The sequence below is a fragment of the Augochlora pura genome, chromosome 7 (assembly GCF_028453695.1).
Source record: "Augochlora pura isolate Apur16 chromosome 7, APUR_v2.2.1, whole genome shotgun sequence".
NCBI classification, from domain to species: Eukaryota; Metazoa; Arthropoda; class Insecta; order Hymenoptera; family Halictidae; genus Augochlora; species Augochlora pura.
Window position 1 is genome coordinate 618118 of NC_135778.1, and position 18696 is coordinate 636813.

General features: G+C 42.2%; 2 protein-coding genes across 20 annotated transcripts in view; one reads left to right on the top strand and one right to left on the bottom strand.

The window, feature by feature from the left end:
* Positions 1 to 18696, top strand: part of Glut1 (Glucose transporter 1) — a 66634-nt gene that overhangs the window by 34470 nt on the left and 13468 nt on the right. For 14 of the 17 annotated variants that reach the window (XR_013494382.1, XR_013494381.1, XR_013494383.1 and 11 more), the window contains exons 4-12: positions 4422 to 4614; positions 5500 to 5610; positions 6214 to 6309; positions 6879 to 7039; positions 7315 to 7674; positions 8504 to 8735; positions 9445 to 9657; positions 14751 to 14975; positions 15534 to 15673. Coding sequence is in view for 14 of the 17 variants with exons in the window: in XM_078184846.1 (XP_078040972.1) it covers positions 4422 to 4614; positions 5500 to 5610; positions 6214 to 6309; positions 6879 to 7039; positions 7315 to 7674; positions 8504 to 8735; positions 9445 to 9657; positions 14751 to 14975; positions 15534 to 15673 (1731 nt within the window). In the remaining 3 variants the exon portion in view is untranslated. Of the gene's footprint in view, positions 1 to 1001; positions 1295 to 4421; positions 4615 to 5499; positions 5611 to 6213; positions 6310 to 6878; positions 7040 to 7314; positions 7675 to 8503; positions 8736 to 9444; positions 9658 to 14750; positions 14976 to 15533; positions 15674 to 18696 lie in introns of those variants that run through there. The other 3 variants (XM_078184859.1, XM_078184853.1, XM_078184860.1) reach the window with 3 other exon arrangements.
* The window catches only part of LOC144472116 (uncharacterized), a 62016-nt gene that overhangs the window by 29762 nt on the left and 13558 nt on the right, over positions 1 to 18696 (bottom strand). The window lies entirely within an intron of this gene.

The following is an 18696-nucleotide window of genomic DNA, read 5'->3' on the forward strand; positions in this document are numbered from 1 at the left end:
GTGTGCGTGTGTGTGTACGCGCGTGGGAGGCGAGACGCGCGCAATGCTCGCGAGACAGCAAGCGGCCGAGAATCGAGAATCGAATCGAATCGCGAACCGAAATTGAATCGAATCGATCGCCGGCGACCGCGGACAAAGATCATCGTCTGCCATCGGCTGATCGGAGATGGAACACGCGCGCGATAACGAACAAACGCCCAGGACCTTGTTTGTTCCCTCTGTAATACGCACAATATTCCCTTGGCCCTGTCTAACTCCGGCTCGATATTATTACGCTCGTTTTGTTCAATGTGCTCGTCGCTGTACGACTTATTTGTGTGCGTGTCTGATTTATTATACTCACTTCATGAGATCATGCTGATTTTTTGTCAATTATTTTGCCGAACCGAATCGTTTCTCGCGTTTCGAGTCAGAAATCGAAACGAGGATATATATACTTGTTGTTTTTCGCTCGGACGAAAACGATCAAATGTCGAGAATACGATTTCTTGTACGATGTAGTTCAAAAAAAAAGAAAAAAATTTAAAAAAAAAGAATAAAATGAATAAATAATAGAGCAGAATGAACGGATTAGTAGTATGTACAAGATTAGAGAAACAAAAGTGATGGTCCCATTCAAATTGCAAGCTCGCTTGTGGACGCGGGCGACTAGGCAGGGGTGAGTAAGCTGGCGGCGCGTCGCATATGAGCGATGCGTGAGAAACCTTAATTGTCCAGAGATAAAACGGAAATTTATAAGTTCGAGGTAGAAATTACGGAAAAAGTAAAAATTATAATAATCGTAATAGTAATAATAATAGAGAAACCAGACAAAATGCTAGAAAAGAGAAAAAAACAAAACAAGAAACGATAATAATTCGTCTCTCTCTCTCTCTGCACGTGACGAGCCAGTCCTTTAGAAGAATCGGACGTCACGTGACACTAATTCGAGCGACTATACCATTATGTGACATTGATCTTGACTGAACCACGACTGTGTTTCCAAACTAGGTAAAGTTTTACAGAGTGAGTGAGATAAGAGGCAGGGGCGGGCGTCGTCGGCCTTTAAACCCCCCGCCGCACGTTACCCCTCCACCTTTGGTTGTGGACCCACTTGACAACAAGCTGTGCAATCGTTCAGAGTCAATTGATTGGATTTGGTGGATAATCCAACGTACGTACATATGTCGTGAACAAAGCAAAGAACAAATAGATCTGTGAGAATAAGACGAAATACTGAATCAAGAGGAGTGAGTGGGGAGGCATAGAGGCTACTGTAGTTTCGGAACACAGCCATGGTCTCCCTACCTCCCAGGTACATGGCAACATCATCACTGCTCTTTCTCTCTCGCTATCTCTCTCTATCTATCTATCTATCTATCTATCTATTCACACTTTCTTTCTCATTCGTTCGTTTCAGCCATTTTGTTCATTTGATCCGTCCTGCGCCACGTTTCACCTGGATCCATCAATGAACGGTTCTCTCCGTTCTATTTCGTTCCGTTTCGTTTCACCAGGATTATACAAAGTAATGTCTCCCCGAATGTCGCAATTTTCCTCTACCGTAAATGTCGCGGTACCATTGCCACGCCACACTCTAATCTATCAATTTACTCGTTACGCGAAATTTTTCCAATTCGAATTCTCGGGAGACAACTCATAACGCAATAACAAAACTTTATTAATTTCAACATTTTACAACTGTATTTTTTATTTTATATATATTTTTGTTTAACATATTGCTGACAGTTTTCTGATTAATACGAGATATTATATAATATAATAATATTTTTTATGTTATCGATATTATGACGTCGAGTCGCGAGGTTCGAAGAATCGTGTCTCGTCTACGCTAGAAATACTCTTTCAGAACCGACGCCGCGACATTCAGGGAGACATTCTGTATTTCGTTCGGATGTCATTGTCTATCTTTTCCTATCGCGACTCACGCGTTCGTTCATTTTTTATCACTGTTCACACCGTCGCTCGTGTCTTGCGTGAGATTTGATCCACCGTTTCCTTTCTCTGTTTCGTTTCACCAAGATATTTCAAGTATTTCATTCGGATGTCATTTTCTCTCTCTCTCTCTATCTCTTTCTCTCTCTTCTTCTGTCTCTCTCTTCTTCTATCAACTATCGTTCATGCACCGACCATAAGGACAGCGACGGTGAAACGGTGCCTAAGAGGTGTGCAAAAGGAATTAGGAGTATCCGCCATCTTGGTTATTAACTTAAATGTTAGGTTAAAATTTGGCATTTTGGACGCCGCTCGGACACAGATCGGTCTTTAAGGAGACACGCTGCATACTCCCGAGCTGTTCTTTGCGAAACTTTGCGAAACGCAATTATACCGTACTGCATATTTTATATTTTAAAAATAATAAATAATATTTTGATTGGCAAAATTTGATCTTGAGTCGCTCGCAACTCTGGAATTTGTCACTCGTGCTGAAAAATAGAGGGGAGTTGTTCTAGAGTGAAGAAACCGGTTAGGACCTACCAAGATGGCGGATGATTTAGATACTACCCTTGCGTCGTTGGTACAGCACCGAGATCCGTGTGGTCTTTATGGTCCGTGGGTTCACGTGTTCATTCATTTTTCGCTGTTCACACCGTCACTCGAGCCTTGCGTGATTTTTCCCCACTGTCCCCCTTTTCTCTCTCTCTCTCTCTCTCTTTCGCTCTCTCTCTCTTTCTTTTGTTCTCTGTCCCACTGTCACTGTCTCTTTTGTTCTCGCCTATTTCAGTTGAGTTCCACCGTTGTTTCGTTTCGACCGTTGATTAAAATCACCGTTTTGCTTGGCTGTGCACATCGATCGATAAGTTTGCTAAATCTCCCACGATCGAGAGATTTCTGATCGTTCTTATTACTTATTCATTGCCTACACGGAACGTTTACGATCTATATAATAAATACGAGCATCGAGACATTTGTCTTTTTTCTACCCACTTGCACATAACCACCCGCATCGTGTTCCCGTAGATTAGGCTTCGCCGTGTGCCGAAGCTCTCGCGGCGGCCGATTTACGGGCAACAGAACCCGCGATTCTATTGCGCGCGCACGTGCACGGTGTAACGATATCGGGGGTCGATCCGAACGGAAATAAAAAAATCGAACGAGGACGATAATCACGGGGGCGCGTGGTGCGCCCGCGTGGCGTTTATCGTGCTCGTGTCGCGCGGCTATCATTGGTTGTGAACCGGGGCCCCCCCTACGCGTACACCTCTTAGAAAACCGCGGGGAACTAGTTTTCATCTCTCACCGTTCACAAACTTCCATCTAATGTGCACAGCTCTGACAACTATATTTAAATGTGTGTATATAAATAGTTATATATATATAAAAAAAAAGAAATGTAGGTATATATATATTTATTGAAATATATATATCACCGTAGTGTTTCACCCTGACACTCACCCACACACAGTTTTAGACCTGCTTTTAGTGGCGTTTGTACATTGTGCTATATTCTTTCGATTCGATATATATATATTATATTATTCTCTCTATTATATATATATATCTTATATTCGTTCTTACATAGACGGACCATGGTGTATACATATGTACATAGTACACAGTGTATCTCTACATATCTATATACCAATTTGCTCTCTCTGTTTAAACGTGCTCTAATCGTGTCATAAATATATATATATATAACCGACGCTTCTTTAGCTGCCGAGCTACCGCTGGCTCGCTAACTTAATCATTTTCGATGCATCCGGATAAAGTCGCCGGTAAACGGAGCGCGTCCACGCTGCACTTGTTCGGTTGTCATGATTGCGATTCACCGTTTTCATTTTCTGTTCCGCCTTCGTATTCTTTCTCGCACGTGCCGAACAAGAGACTGCCAACGAGAGCCGCTGATCACACGTAGAATTAAATAAAAGAGACAAAATCATTCAGTCGATCAATGCATCATTCAATCGATAACTCAATAGATCATTCAATCGATAAGTCAGTATATCATTCAATCGATAAGTCAATACATTATTCAATCGATAAGTCAATAGATCATTCAGTCAATAAATCATTCGATAAATCATTCAACCAATCAATCAGTCGGTCGATCGTAGCACGAAAGAACATACGGGAGCATACGATAGATAGTAGAAAAGTAAGAAGACAGAACGGCAGATACGAGAGACCGCAAACGGCAATATAGCAACGAGACGTGTATGGGCGCGTGTTGTTTTATTGGAACGCGGTGTCTGTGTGTGCGCGTGCAGTATAGACGCGACGCTAACCGAATGCTCGGCAGTTTCGCGTTGACACAAAATTTTCGTTATTTCCGATTAGGGATAATCGTTACCTTTTAGGCATTCATAGTACTAGCCTTGATCGTGTCTAGTGTCTGTCAATGTGCTCGACAATGTCGATACTTTGGTGAACCGGGGCGTGCCAGCGTGATTCACGTTAGGGTATATGTGTGTGGGCAGTCTGCAGAAACAGGTCAGCGTTATGAGTATGAACTTGAGTGCCAAGCTGGACGAGCTGCAGCGGGGTGACCGCCAGCTGGAGACCACCGTCGCCCTATGCGAGATCCGCACACAGCTGCAGGAGCTCACCAAGAGCGTAGAGTCTTGTCAGAGCGAGGTCAGCGAGGTCAAACGGGACATGGTCGCGATCAAGGTATTGTCGATCTACGTCCAAACGAACCGGGAGCCCGCTCGACGATCATCCGGCTAGCCTATCCCTCCTCTCACGCAGAGTCTACCAAAAGTCGCTCGCAATTGCCGAATGAGAGAGATTCTTCGGATCAGTTCGAATAACTTTTTCCTTTGAAAAAATCTCCTCCGAGGCATCGTTGAAGAATTATCAACGAAAAACAGTGCCCAATGAGAGACGAGCGCGATTGGCGCGAGTCGGCCGAGCCAATCGGTGGAAGTAGGCGTCGACCGTTCGTGTTGGCCCGGCCGCCGTGCGCTAGTTATTCTCGCCGCTCATTGGTCGAGCGTTTTTCATTAATAACTCATAAACGAAGCCTCGTAGAATATTTTTTCTAAGGAAAAAGTTACTTCAAACGACACCAGGAACCTTTCAAGTCCCTGTTCCGAGTGATTTTTGGAACACCCTGTAAAATCGGGTCGTTCCAAGGTTTTTGAGAACTAATACCATAATGAGCGCCTTTCGCCAGATTAACCGCTGATCTACTGGCTGGTTGCGAAAAGCATAAACCTTTCGAATAAATGTAATTAGCGCCTCACGATCACGTTTGATCACTGAAGAATTAAATACCTTAATACTATAACTGTGAATTCTAAAAACTCGTTTATTCTAAAATAGAATCTCGTCGGATATCACACCTTGTTACGTTCGAGTTGCTCTCAAAAACTTGCGGAACAACCACCGCGCCCGCCGGAACGAAAACAGCCGATCGACTGTTCGGCGTCCGACGAAAACACGACTTTCAGAAACCGCTTTGCCCCACTTTGCTCTGCTCTAACCGTTTAGCTGTCCCGCCCCGAAGATGTGTGTTCCCTACTTTGTAAACTATAATTTCCTGATCCAACGCAGCACGAACTCGATACGGTACAGCAGGTGAAAGAAGAAATCGAAGAGTTACGAGTAGTAGTGGATCGACTAGAAGAACACTCCCATCGGCGGAAACTTAGACTTTTGCAACAGGTGATCCTTGTATCTCGAACCACAGTATGCTTACTATTTTTTTGGCGCGCTCTATACTTTTTATTTTACACCGAGACTATATATATATGAACATGTACCGCTTTCGATGGCTGCTTTTTTCTACGATATCGCCACCTTCTATCACCACTACCACTACCACCGTTACCATCTTCATCGTCATCGTTGCCCGTCGCCATCACCGTCATTCTCCATCGTGATTGTATTTGTTTCGTTACGCTGTCCCGTTTCGTTTTTCGTAATTGATTGATTGATTAATGATCGTTGCCCGTCCATCGTTTCTAGCGTATGATTTTTGTAGGAATGTTTTCACCATTTTGTCTGCGAATATTTTCCAATAAACCAGTCGAACATTTCTCTGGTGTTCTTTTATTTATTATCCTTTCAAAACTTTATGATTTCTCGACCGTTCGAATTATTTGATTTATTTTTGACACGCCTGCGATATGTATATTGTGTTCTTCTCGCTTGCTGCGATTGTGTTTTATTTAGCGAAAGAGCGATCGTTGTTCCGTTCGTTTTATTTTTTTCTTTACGTCGGCCGTCTGTCCGGCCAGTGTTAAACGTTGCTCGTGATGTTTTCAGGGACTGACACTTTTCCTGTCCTATGCAATACTGGCAGCGGTTTTAGGGATGTTGCAGTTCGGATACAACACCGGAGTGATTAACGCGCCGGAAGTGGTACGTTACTCTTGGACAATCGATCTATTTTTAGCACGCGTTTCGGGAAATTGATAAATTAATTAATTAGTCGAAGGAATGTCTTGTATTATTTTTTTATTCGAGTAGACTTTGTGGTAGAAAAATGATCAAAATTAACTTTACAGTAATTAAATGAAAATAATGATCAAAGATAATAATTAAAAATTGTAGTAGAAAAATCACAAAGAAAGCATAGCGATCACTTTTGGTCGATCGAGACCATTTTTTCTTCAATCCTGATTTCGATGGATCATTATATATTCAATATTTCCGAAGAATGAACTTTGTTGAAAATAATAAGAAATTAATTCACAGGGTAAGATAAGAATAGCTTTCTGTTGTTAGCGATCATTCGCAAAGACACGTGTCGCTTAAAAGGAGAGGTCATCGGAGGTGACGCTCGTTTCTCAATGAGATTCGGTGCAGCGAAAGAGCTCGTCGCCGTGCCAAATCTGATCGAAGAGCGAGCGTCACCCTTTGGAAACCTCTCTTTGTTCCTGCCAGAGCAGCCGTAAACACGCGGTTTAACCGATGCCACCCTGTTTCAGAACATTGAGAATTTCATGAAAGACGTGTACAAGGACCGATACGGGGAGGACATATCCGAGGACTCCGTGAAGAAATTATACTCGGTGGCCGTAAGCATATTTGCGATCGGTGGTATGCTAGGTGGTTTTAGCGGTGGAATAATTGCCAACAGATTTGGCAGGTTTGTACGACACTGAATTGAATTCCGATATGCCGGTAAATCTGCTAACCCCCTGTTCTATGTGTATGCCAGCCAGACTACCTTCTTCTCTCTCTCTCTTTCTCTCTCTCTCTCTCTCTCTCTCTCTCTCTCTCTATCTTTCTCTGACTTTCTGTATACATGTTAACACAATGTGAATCCTGCGTGATGAGACGTGTGCTGGCAGGTAACGATAATCTACCGATCGACCATTACATCGTTGACCTTTTTTGTTTTTGTTTTACGTTCGCCGACAGAAAGGGGGGCTTACTGCTAAACAACGTGCTGGGCATCGTGGGGGCGTGCCTGATGGGTTGTACAAAGATTGCTCACTCGTACGAAATGTTGTTCTTTGGACGGTTCATCATCGGTGTCAATTGTGGCTTAAACACCTCATTGGTTCCCATGTACATATCGGAGATAGCACCACTGAACCTGAGAGGCGGCCTAGGCACGGTGAACCAGCTCGCTGTTACGGTGGGTCTCCTGGTCTCCCAGGTGCTGGGCATCGAGCAAATCCTTGGGACAAACGATGGTTGGCCGGTTCTCTTAGGGCTAGCTATCTGCCCTGCGATTCTACAGTTATTGCTGCTTCCAGTTTGCCCCGAATCACCAAGGTAGAATCACCATCGCCGTCGTAGCATCGCGGCCGCCTATCTAGAATCGATGGTATCTAGCAGTCCCTCGGTATCTGACCCTAATCGATGCGTCTCCATCGATATCGATCCGCCGCGGTATCCTCGCTATGCTAGTTTACTACACGCAACGCGATCCTTTGCTAGGCTGTCTGCTTCCCACCGAAACTCGACGTTGCTCCTATCAATTTTCATCCGGAACAAAGCGTATGCTTCGAGACGTTTACAGTATTTTTACAGTATTTCCTTGCTCCTAGCAGAAAGTCTTTTGGAAGTTGAGCGAACAAATTACTACAGTTTTCAAGTGAATCCAGTTCAGAGGCAAATATCGAGGGGCTAAGGTATCGTTGAATCTTTTGTAAAAGGGCTGGTAATTTTTGCTGCTCAAAATTATTGGTATAAATTATTAATTAAAAAATAATAGATAACATTGTAAAATAAATCATAATTTCTTTGATATTTATATTTCAAAATTCGATCTAAAAAATTGCTAGCACTTGGTTCCCGGCGAAAAGTTCACCGTTAAATTAAAACAGATTCGTCGATTGCCTGTGAATGAAAGTAAGCAAGGAGACCCTGAAAAAAATCGCGAGAAGGTCTAAAACGAGCGAGAAGAAGCTGCGAAAGAAGTTTTTCGGTAGTTAATTGGCGCGTGAAATGCTAGCCCGGAATTCCACCAAATTACCATCCCTTTCGCAACGCGCGCGCGTAACATAGCCGACTCCGCGATTATTTCGTGGTCGTCGCCGTCGTTGTCTTCGTCGTCGCGACACGCACCGACCGGTTTCTCATTCGACGCTCTGTTCCGCAGATATTTGCTCATTACCAAACAGTGGGAGGAAGAAGCTCGTAAAGCTCTGAGAAGGTTGAGAGCGAGTAACGAAGTGGAAGAAGACATCGAGGAAATGAGAGCCGAAGAACGGGCTCAACAAGCCGAGTCTAGAATATCGATGACAGAGCTCATATGTAGCCCGACGCTGAGAGCGCCGCTCGTTATCGGGGTGGTTATGCAACTTTCCCAACAGCTTTCAGGCATTAATGCTGTAAGTAGCCCCGGCCTCGTAAATCCCCCCTCTCCCCCTCCTGCATTAAGCTCCATGAAATTTAAATCGCCGGATCCGGCTATCATTCTTTAACGCTCTCGCTGCCGCGCCGCTCACAGGATCAAATTCAAAATTAAATTCGGAACTTCGTTTACGCTGCGAATCTTTTACCCTAAACTTCCACGCTGATTCATTATATTTGTAATTTTATATCGAGCCCCGAAAAATGAGAATATTGAAACAGTAATCGATGGCGATAGAATTTCAACGTCAATACGCGTTTAGTTTGTGCTTGATTAAAGGAGATAATTTAATTTTATGAATTAGAGAATCGAGTCAAGGTCGCTGCTAGCTTTATCTGATAATTAAAATATATTGTACTGTAAAATATTGTATATTTCTATATCAGTAATAACACAAAATATTATATTATTATATGAAATATTGTAATTTGCATATTTCTATATTAGAAGCAACAGAAAATCTCATGTTTGTGTATTTCTACGTTAGAAACAATTTTCTCTAAATATCGCTAAACCGGGAAAAGTTAGTTTGAACCTGTAACGACGCGCGGGACCGCTTGCGCTCGAATCGAACAAAGTTTCGAAGGCCGTCAGACAGAGAGAGAGCGGCGTGGCAATGAAAGTGTTAAGCAAACGGAGTTCGAGTTGACAGCCGGCGAAATCTGTGTGTCCTCTGTCTGTTCCAGGTGTTTTACTATTCGACGAATTTGTTTACTAGTTCTGGTTTGACAGAGGAGAGTGCCAAGTTTGCAACCATTGGCATAGGTGCCATTATGGTTTGTATGACGTTAGTATCCATCCCGCTTATGGATAGAACCGGAAGGCGTACGCTACACTTGTACGGTCTTGGTGGCATGTTTATCTTTTCAATATTCATCACAATTTCTTTTCTCATAAAGGTAAGTCCAAGTTTCAAGCGGCCACTGTTCTCCGAGTAGAAGTAAAAAATAAAAAAAAGATACGTACACGGTCCGCGTGCACATAAAAAAATACGTACACACGATACAATGCATACCGTGCATACGAACGTAGACGCGAGGAACGTAACGATGATCCTCGACGCGGTCGCGCTCGCTTCTCGCGGTTAGACGAAACGTTGTCTACGCGGGGGGACACGTATAATGGCAATTGTCGCGCGCGCGCGGAGAATGTCAAGGATCGGGTCGAAACGAGAAAGATATTCGCTACCAAGAGACAGGGGATTGTGTCACTGTAGTGGGGGTATTAACGTCTCTGGTGTAGAAAGTCGGGCCGGAATTAGGTCTCGTAGGACATTTAAGTACACCACAATGAACGTGGATTGTATATAGCTGTCTCTTTGTGCTTTGTCACTCTTCATGCACCTTGGCAAAAGGTGTATCTAACACTTTGTTCACAGCTGGAGTGCAGCACTGCACCGACAGTGAGAATTTATCACCACTTTACGTATATAAATTTGCATCCGATGACTCATTTTAATTTACTCCCGAACATTCATGTAACTTGTAAGGTCTGTTCTCCCCTGTTTCCTGCACGTTATTCTTTCGTTGCGAAACATTATCTCTATCTTAGTGTGTGTGTGTGTGTGTGTGTACAGGGTGCTCGGCAACTGGCGGTGCAATCCGAAGAAGAAACGTATCGCTTGCGATAAGAAATCGAGGAAAAGGAAAAATAGTTTTTCATTCAAGATTTCGTTTCAAGAGAGAAATTAGTATGAGAGATAGTGACATCGAAATGGAATCGGCCGACTCGTCCGATCATAGTCGACTTGTTCTACTTTTTGCTGCGCTATCAGACGCCTCGGCGCGTCCATCGGCTGATTTCCTCGCTAAAGCGATCTCGAATGAATAAATCCTATTGTTTCTCCTCGAGCTCGTGTTTACATAAGGTACATTTCTTCCGCCAGTTGTATCATCAATTACCGACCACCGTGTACATATAGTCGGTACCTTGACACCAGCCTAATGTTTCTCAATCTCTACGTGTTTACGTTGTGTGTAGTAACTCTCGACGGTGATTCACGGAGTCCAGTCAACATTCACTCTCCAGTCGTGTCAATGACCGGTTCGTGGTATATTATTTTAACGATTCTCAGCGTTGTCCTTGAGTCTTGATTGTATTTATCGCAAATCGAAATTCCCATGATATTTTGTTTCTTTTTTCTTTTCTTTTCCATCTATCCAGGAGGAGTTGATTACAAGGTGTACTCAACCTTGTAAATTAGGATCCATGGATAAAGAAAAATGCAAAGGCAAATAACGATATTTTGTATTATACAATTTACCGAATACGTTTTGCGACAACTATAGCAAAAATCGAGCGGTTTCATTGATCAAAATTTATATTTGTTCACGGTTATAATTATTTTTGCTGTTTCTTACCAAAGGATAAATTATAATTATATTGTACGGTATATTATATTAGTACGTAGCGTGTTATATGTATTACTGTATTATAATTATAATTATTAGATAATTATAATTATTAAATAGTCTGCTAAAAATTATTAAAAGACGCCATGCAACCCCTTTGGTAAAAAATAGCGTCGTATAAAAATTACCGAAAGGTATCCATAGTCACCTTCGGTGTAAATATTTGTTGAACCATTGTCCACTGAAGAATTTTTCTCCGATACAGGCTCCGAGAATCCACCCCCTCGAGAGTACAAGTTCCGGAGAGTTCGTTTTTCACGCGAACACGTGGCTTCTACGAACGAATCCTTACACGCGAATCTATCTAATACGTCTCTGTGTGTCAAAATACTCGTCGCATGCGGTTTTATTTGGTTCGCTTAAACGATTCTGCTTCTTACCGCTGCCCTTCTCTATCTGTCCCCCTGTCTCCCCCCCCCCCCTCCCCTCCCTGTTCACAACGGCCTCTTTCGTGACTGCCTGGAGGAGACGATTAACTCCCTTTGTTATTAGTGTACATTCTATTCGGCTCAAACCTGTCACCCTTTTTTACGTCATGTCGCATATAATATCGGTTCGATTGCCACATGCTGATAATCAAATTTGCTCCGAGTCCGTTTCGCGTCTCTTCGAGCGGCCCGCGTGGCCGGCGGCTGTTGCTTCTCAGACACGCAGGACTTACCGCGGACCGGAATTGTTGAAAGACGAGACGTACGAACAGACGATAGATTCCGAGGAGCCACAAGAGCCACCGAACACTTCATTATTCCTTTCGTTTCATCGAACTAACTCGATCCGTGGACGGAATGTCCGATATGGTCGCACTCTGTCCGTATATCTATATATTAGTGTAAGTAAATAAATAAATATATATATATATATATCAGCACTCGTAATATTTTTTGTCTGTATATTTACAAATGGTCACTTATTGTTTACGCCAGTATGTATATAATATAATACGCATATATGTATATATTTCTAAAAGAAAAAACCAAATTGTTGTACTTCTCCTTATAGGTATTATAATAAGTGTTTGTAAACATACAAGTAAAATATTACAAATGCTTATTGTGATATATATATCTATTTATTTATTTAGACTAATATATATATACTTTAACATACATTTATTTATACCATCCATAACTTATATATACATATATCTTCAGATCAACTGACCAAAATGACAAACGTTTTTGATTTGCCAGAAAAGACTATAGTTTATTCAGATCTGTTCACAGAAACTATCCACAGAGTTCGATCAAGTTTCAGGACATTATACAGGATGTTCTAGGATTATTAGCGATTGTCACATCGAAAATCAATGGAAATTATTGAACCGCCCCACGCGACGTTTCCGAGACAATCGACTTTGGAATCTTCGAATGCTCTTTTATCTCGACAACGTGGAAAAAAAAGAGCTTCTTTATTATATTTCCAATTGATTTTCGCGTTTTGTTCCAGCCACCCTAGAATATCCTGTCCGTGCACTTGGGTTCCGTCAATGTCTTTCTGTGCGAGGGGAACACAGCTTCCTCTTTCCAATATACTTCTCGTTTGTGTGTAGCTTTTATGTCCTCTGCAAATACACACACCACGAAGCACCTCAATTGCTTTTAGAACGAGGAAGCTATAGAGAGGGAGTCTGTGCTTCGAAAATCGCTCGGTGAAAGAATCGAATACCACGGCGTGGAACGCGAGCAATTTTCAAGACGATCGCAAAAGTTACTCCCGCAACGTAATTTTAACGATACCAAACGTGTCGAGATTATTGATATTTTGTAACCTGTGTCGTTCGTTAATTCCTGACGAATTGCTATGATAAATAGACCGCGGACGTTTACGCGGAATAAAAATATAAATGGAATGAAAAGCGTCCTTCGATTCTCTTTTCGAACAGCGTCGAAATAATGGAAGCAAAGTAATTATATATATATTATAATAAATGTATTATAATATTAAAGTATATGCTATTGCATTAATATTCTCGACACGTTCCGCGCGATACTAATCGCCGTTAGGTAGGACGAGAGAGAGACGAGTAATTTCCAAGGCACGACTGTGTGTTCTCCTCGCACCGCTCGAACTCGCCGTGTCGATTGTACTTGTTTTTTCGGTGATTACATGGAACAGGGTTGCCGAGTAATTTCATGTACACGCTCGAACACTTACCGGACGCGTTTTCAGGAAGGGCCCGACCCCTTCTTTTCAAGGTATTTGCCGATTCGCGCGCCGCTAACACCGTAATTGCTGTAAACTCGTGGTCCCCCCTCCCCCCCGTGGGGATCGCTGGATGTTTGTTTACTTCCCGTGTTCCAATGATAATTGTTTACCAGCGTAAGCTTCGTCGTATTCCTTCGTGTTTACTTCGCGTTTCTACCACAACAAATGTAATACGCCTGTTTACTCGGCGGGGCGGGGACGCGTCGCGTGTCACGAACCAACGGCAAGACGACAATAAAATAAATTTACGCGAGGTTACGAATCACGTCTCGGTTACGAACCAACCCGCTTTTAGATCGTTTGCAGATATTACGTAATGCGTTCGAGTCGATTTGCAAAATGTTATATTGTGCGATAACATGGTGGTAAAAATGGCAATGTAATACGTATAGTCAGATTAGAAATATGGTATGATACTTTAAAGTTGCATTTTAAATATAATACGATATATTAAGGTCACTTTGAGAATATGATACATTAAAATCATATAACAAATATAATATTATACATTAAAATTATATTTCAAATATAATAACTCCACTTTGGATTTTTACGTAAAATACACATGTTAGAATTACCACCTATTTCTGTTAACGATATATTAATTAATTAGAAATAACATAATTTCGTATGCACTTTTGACTATCTAAATCTTAATCCATATCATTGTTTATTCATAAACGCGTAAAATCTGCAGTCCGATATAAATACGACGAAATTGTTTCCAAACGAAATAAAATCTAAAATAAATCCAAATCGAATTCGAGCAATCGAGTGTACGATATCGATAGATACATGAAATTACTCTGAACGTCGACGTCGCTGGCAATCGTCAAGGTGACGGAAATCGACGACACGTATCCCGTTCTACGTGATCCACCTACGTTTTCTCTGCAATAACACGAAAATCGTATATGTCTCTCTGTGCGTGTTCTCACGTAACTCACGTGTACTTCTGTGATTCTAACTCGAGGTCAAAACAATGCAACGGGTGTCCCGGTCGATATCCTCGCGACACAAAAATTGCCAGTCCATGCTTTCATCGCTTTGAAACCGAATCGGTAAAAGAATAGAAACGAACGGGAAACGAAAAAAAGAAAGCCGAGAAAAAGAAGAAGAAGAAGAAAAAGGTGTAGAGTGACGATAACCGTTGATTGTACATAAGAAGAGCACGTTCGCATTGTTGCAGTCGCATCATCAAGCCTTAAGACACAGGGTTGAGCTGCACCAGTGCATGCTTATCTTTTTTTTTTTTTGATTTGTTCATTTCTGTTCCTGTTCAGTTCCGTAGGTTTTATTAATGATTTTTCTGTTGATCCTGAGAGAGACTCCTCCGGCTGCTCAGGAAAGAAGAACACGATTCTACTGCCTGATAGGAGTTTTTCGGTTATGTGCAGGAAATGATTGACTGGATGTCTTATCTGTCGGTCGTGTCCACGCTAAGTTTCGTGGTGTTCTTCGCCGTTGGGCCCGGCTCTATACCATGGATGATCACGGCCGAGCTGTTCTCACAGGGGCCCAGACCCGCCGCAATGTCGATCGCGGTTCTTGTCAATTGGATGGCTAATTTTTTGGTTGGCATTGGTTTCCCGAGTATGAAGGTAATCCTATTTTACTCCTAATCTAAGCGCCGGAAGAAGACGCGTTCGTCTTAACCCTCGGAGTACTGTAGCACGGAGTCCTGTGCCGGAGTCATTTCTGACTCACACCGATACTTCACTAATGCACATGAATGTTTACTCGAGCGCCTCGGTAATATGACTCCGCCAGTGACGACCGTTCGAGCTCTTGACTTTGACTGATTGTATATTGTTAGGATATATTTAAGGTGAGGCCGGTGTAAACATTGGCGGTCTCTCTGCTACTAACACAGGCAACTTCGGTACTGTATACGTTACAAAGAGTCACGAATGACTCCGGCATAGGAAACGGAGGGTTAATAGATTAATATTAAGATTAAGATTACAATAGATTATCAACGTTTTAAATGTTTTTTTTTATTAGAATTATACGTGATTTATGTGAACAATTTTTATACTTTACATCATTTTTGATCTTTCTTTTTTTTTAGCAACAACTATTATATGAAATTGCTTACGTCAATTATGCATGAAACATAATCGAACGAACTGACTCGTTTCTACGCGACTCTGTTACAGACTAGCCTTGAAAACTACACGTTCCTACCATTCAGTGCATTCCTAGCCATCTTCTGGATCTTCACGTACAAGAAGGTTCCCGAGACCAAGAATAAAACATTCGAAGAAATTCTAGCGTTATTCAGGCACGGTAACGACAGGTACGCAATAAACAAGCCACTTAATACAATCCCCAATACGTATAGCAAGTCACTAGATAGATAATCTTCAGTTTCCGAATCCTACTTTTCTGTTCCGTCGACCTCGGTCGAAATCTCTTTAACTGTACGTACCGTAATTGTTATGTGACTCTATCTCTTAGCCGCAGACAGCTTGGTCGTTTTTAGTTCTCTCCGATTGTTCTCCTTTGTTAACTCTTCTTTGTTAACTTTGCCGTTTAGTACGAGATATTATAAGCAAAGAGACTTTGTATATCTTATCGTTTTGTAAAAAAAAAAAAAAAAAAAAAAAAAGAAAGGAAACGCTGCTCTCGATGGGAATCAACGCGAGAAAATCGGCCGGAAGAAAACGAAAGAAACGGAGGAAGCGACGAGAGAGAAGGGAATGCGACACGTTTCCAGCGCATTCGATGCGCGACCATTGTCTTATCCGTCCACGCAACCGCCCGTGTATACATATTATACGAAGCAAGCGCATCGAATGCGCGCTGCCCGCGCTTCCCGGGAGCCTATACTCGAATCGCAGACAGGAAACGGAACGAAACGAAACGCGACACGCGATGATCTCGCGGTTGATTCCTGTGGGCGAACCGGTCGCTAGGTGCCGCGCATCTCACGCTCGCTTAGGCTGCCGATCGAACGCGCTAGAGACAAGAATATCCCGTACGCGGAATAGTCGCTAATTGCGTGCGGTTTTAAAGTACTAGATAGAAACGTGTCGTGGAAATTGCGGCAATTATACCCTGAGGAGTACAACTATCCCATCGCCCCCATTTTGGAGTATTTCGGATTTTTCGACCGGAATGCGACAAAAACTCGATTATACGAGGTGGAATTCTTTTGGTCAGAAAATATTATTTTCGATGAAAGAAGTTGAAATTACCTGAATTTAAAAGGGTTGTACATTGAAAATTAATTTACCTATTTCGCCTATTTTATTATACTTATCGTCGATGTACGATTTTTGTGAATGAAATTTAAGCTTTTAGTTCGTAAAGAATTCTTTTACTAATTTATTTGTTTGCCTGGATCGGGTTGCAAATTTAAGCAATTGAACGGGATAGCAACAATGGTGCTAGACTAAAGCAAAACAACTGAAAATCAGAACTCCGTTTTATGTTTTACGTAGAAGGTTTCTACTTCGTGGATATTTACGCGAAACTTTGTTACCCACGGTACCCTTTCGACCCATATAATCGACTTTGTTGCACTCCCATCCCGAAGTCCGAAATACTCGAAAATGGATGGCGGTGCTATTATTAAGCTCCTCGGTGTACTCTCCGAACTCTAAAGAATATCGAATCACGCTTATGATACTGCATGGTAATTAATATTTCTGCCCACTCTCGTGAACGAGACCTCCGTCGACTATCGTCGCGTCGCGGCCGTGTCCTTGTGTCGGTGTCGCGAGCAACAAATCACGCAAATCAAATCACAGTTTCTGTGACTTTTATATTATATCGAGCATACCCGTAGCAGTGCAATCTCTAGCCCGTATCTATTTCTCTATGTATCGTTCGTAGACGAGGCGCGATCGCAGACTGCGTTTCTCCCATCGATTAGATGAAATTAATATAAACAGCCGGGAACACGCTCCAACAGTCGTTTAATTCCGAGCAGGACAACACCGTGTGTCGTCGCCTAACCGTCTGGCTCTAATTGCAAATCTCTCGCTGTGATAAAGTTCGCTCGATTTTTCGGAGAACGCCGAGAACGTCGCGGAAGCTACCGCGCATTGTCTGTCCCGGTTTTCCCACCTCGGCTGTTCGCCACGCTTCTCGACTGTCTTTTCTTTAGCGCGAGGGAAGTAGACCCACCCGCAGTCATTTCACCGTAGAAAGGATCGTCTACTAATGAACGCTTGAATTTGTCCGTGCTTCGTTCGGCGAGCTTCGTACGCTCTCGTTGCATGCTTCGGACGTTCGTGCTGTCCAAATGGTATTTCGCTGGCAACGCTGTGTCTATTTCTCTTTGGCAGTCTGTCGGCGATCTGTACGAGCTGGTAATGGAAAGAGACCGGACACTCTTTTTGTAGAATCTTCGTTAACGCTTTTTCTACCAAGCGGTGTCAAGAAACGCTTTTTTAAATTTTAACTGCAAATTATTTCACGAGCTTAAGTAATTTTCTTTCGACTTTGATTAACCCTACAGTGCGCATTGATGCATATATGCATCAATTTTCGTTCATATTTTATTACACAACAGTAGAAACGACTTCTATATTACTCCTAGCAAAAATAAGACATTTAAGTTATAAAAAAGTAATAACGACATTGAGGATAATTATTTTAGCTCCAAATCAGACAGTTGTCATTGAAATTCAGTTTTGAAACAACTTTCTCCTTTGCAAAATTTTTCTCCGTGGCATCGTTAAAGAGTTATTCACAAGAATCTCTGACCAGTGAGCGCGGCTCTGGACTTCAACTGCTCGTTGGCTTGACCGCCTAGCGCCAGCCGACGTTGTCTCTCATTGGTCATTGTCATTCTTGAATAACTCGTTAACGGTGCCTCGCAGAAAATTTCTTTAGAGGAAAAAGCTCTTTCAACTGATCTCAGGTATCCTCCAGTTCCGGATTGCTAGACATTTTTAAGACACTCTGTATAATGTGTACACTCACTGTTATATATACCAAAGCTTCGTGATTAATATATATATTTTATTTATATTTATTTACATTATAATTATATATATTATAGAATTATTTATATATGAAATTTTTATACTCCACTATATGTCTTATTTGTTACAAAAAGAAATTGCGCACTGTATGGTTAACGTTCGCAGAGCAAAAGGGCAGGGTATTCGTTCGGACGATAAAAATTGCAGTATTCATTAGTAGGTGACCCGTTTTAATCGCTACGCTACCCCGGTGCTCGACTATCGGTAAGATTCCGGTGTTGGAAACGTTTCGAGATGAAGGAACGGATGGTCCGAGCATCGTTCTCTCGATCAACTTGCATTGTACACGCGGAAACGGTCGGCTGAGAAATCGGGCAACGTTTCG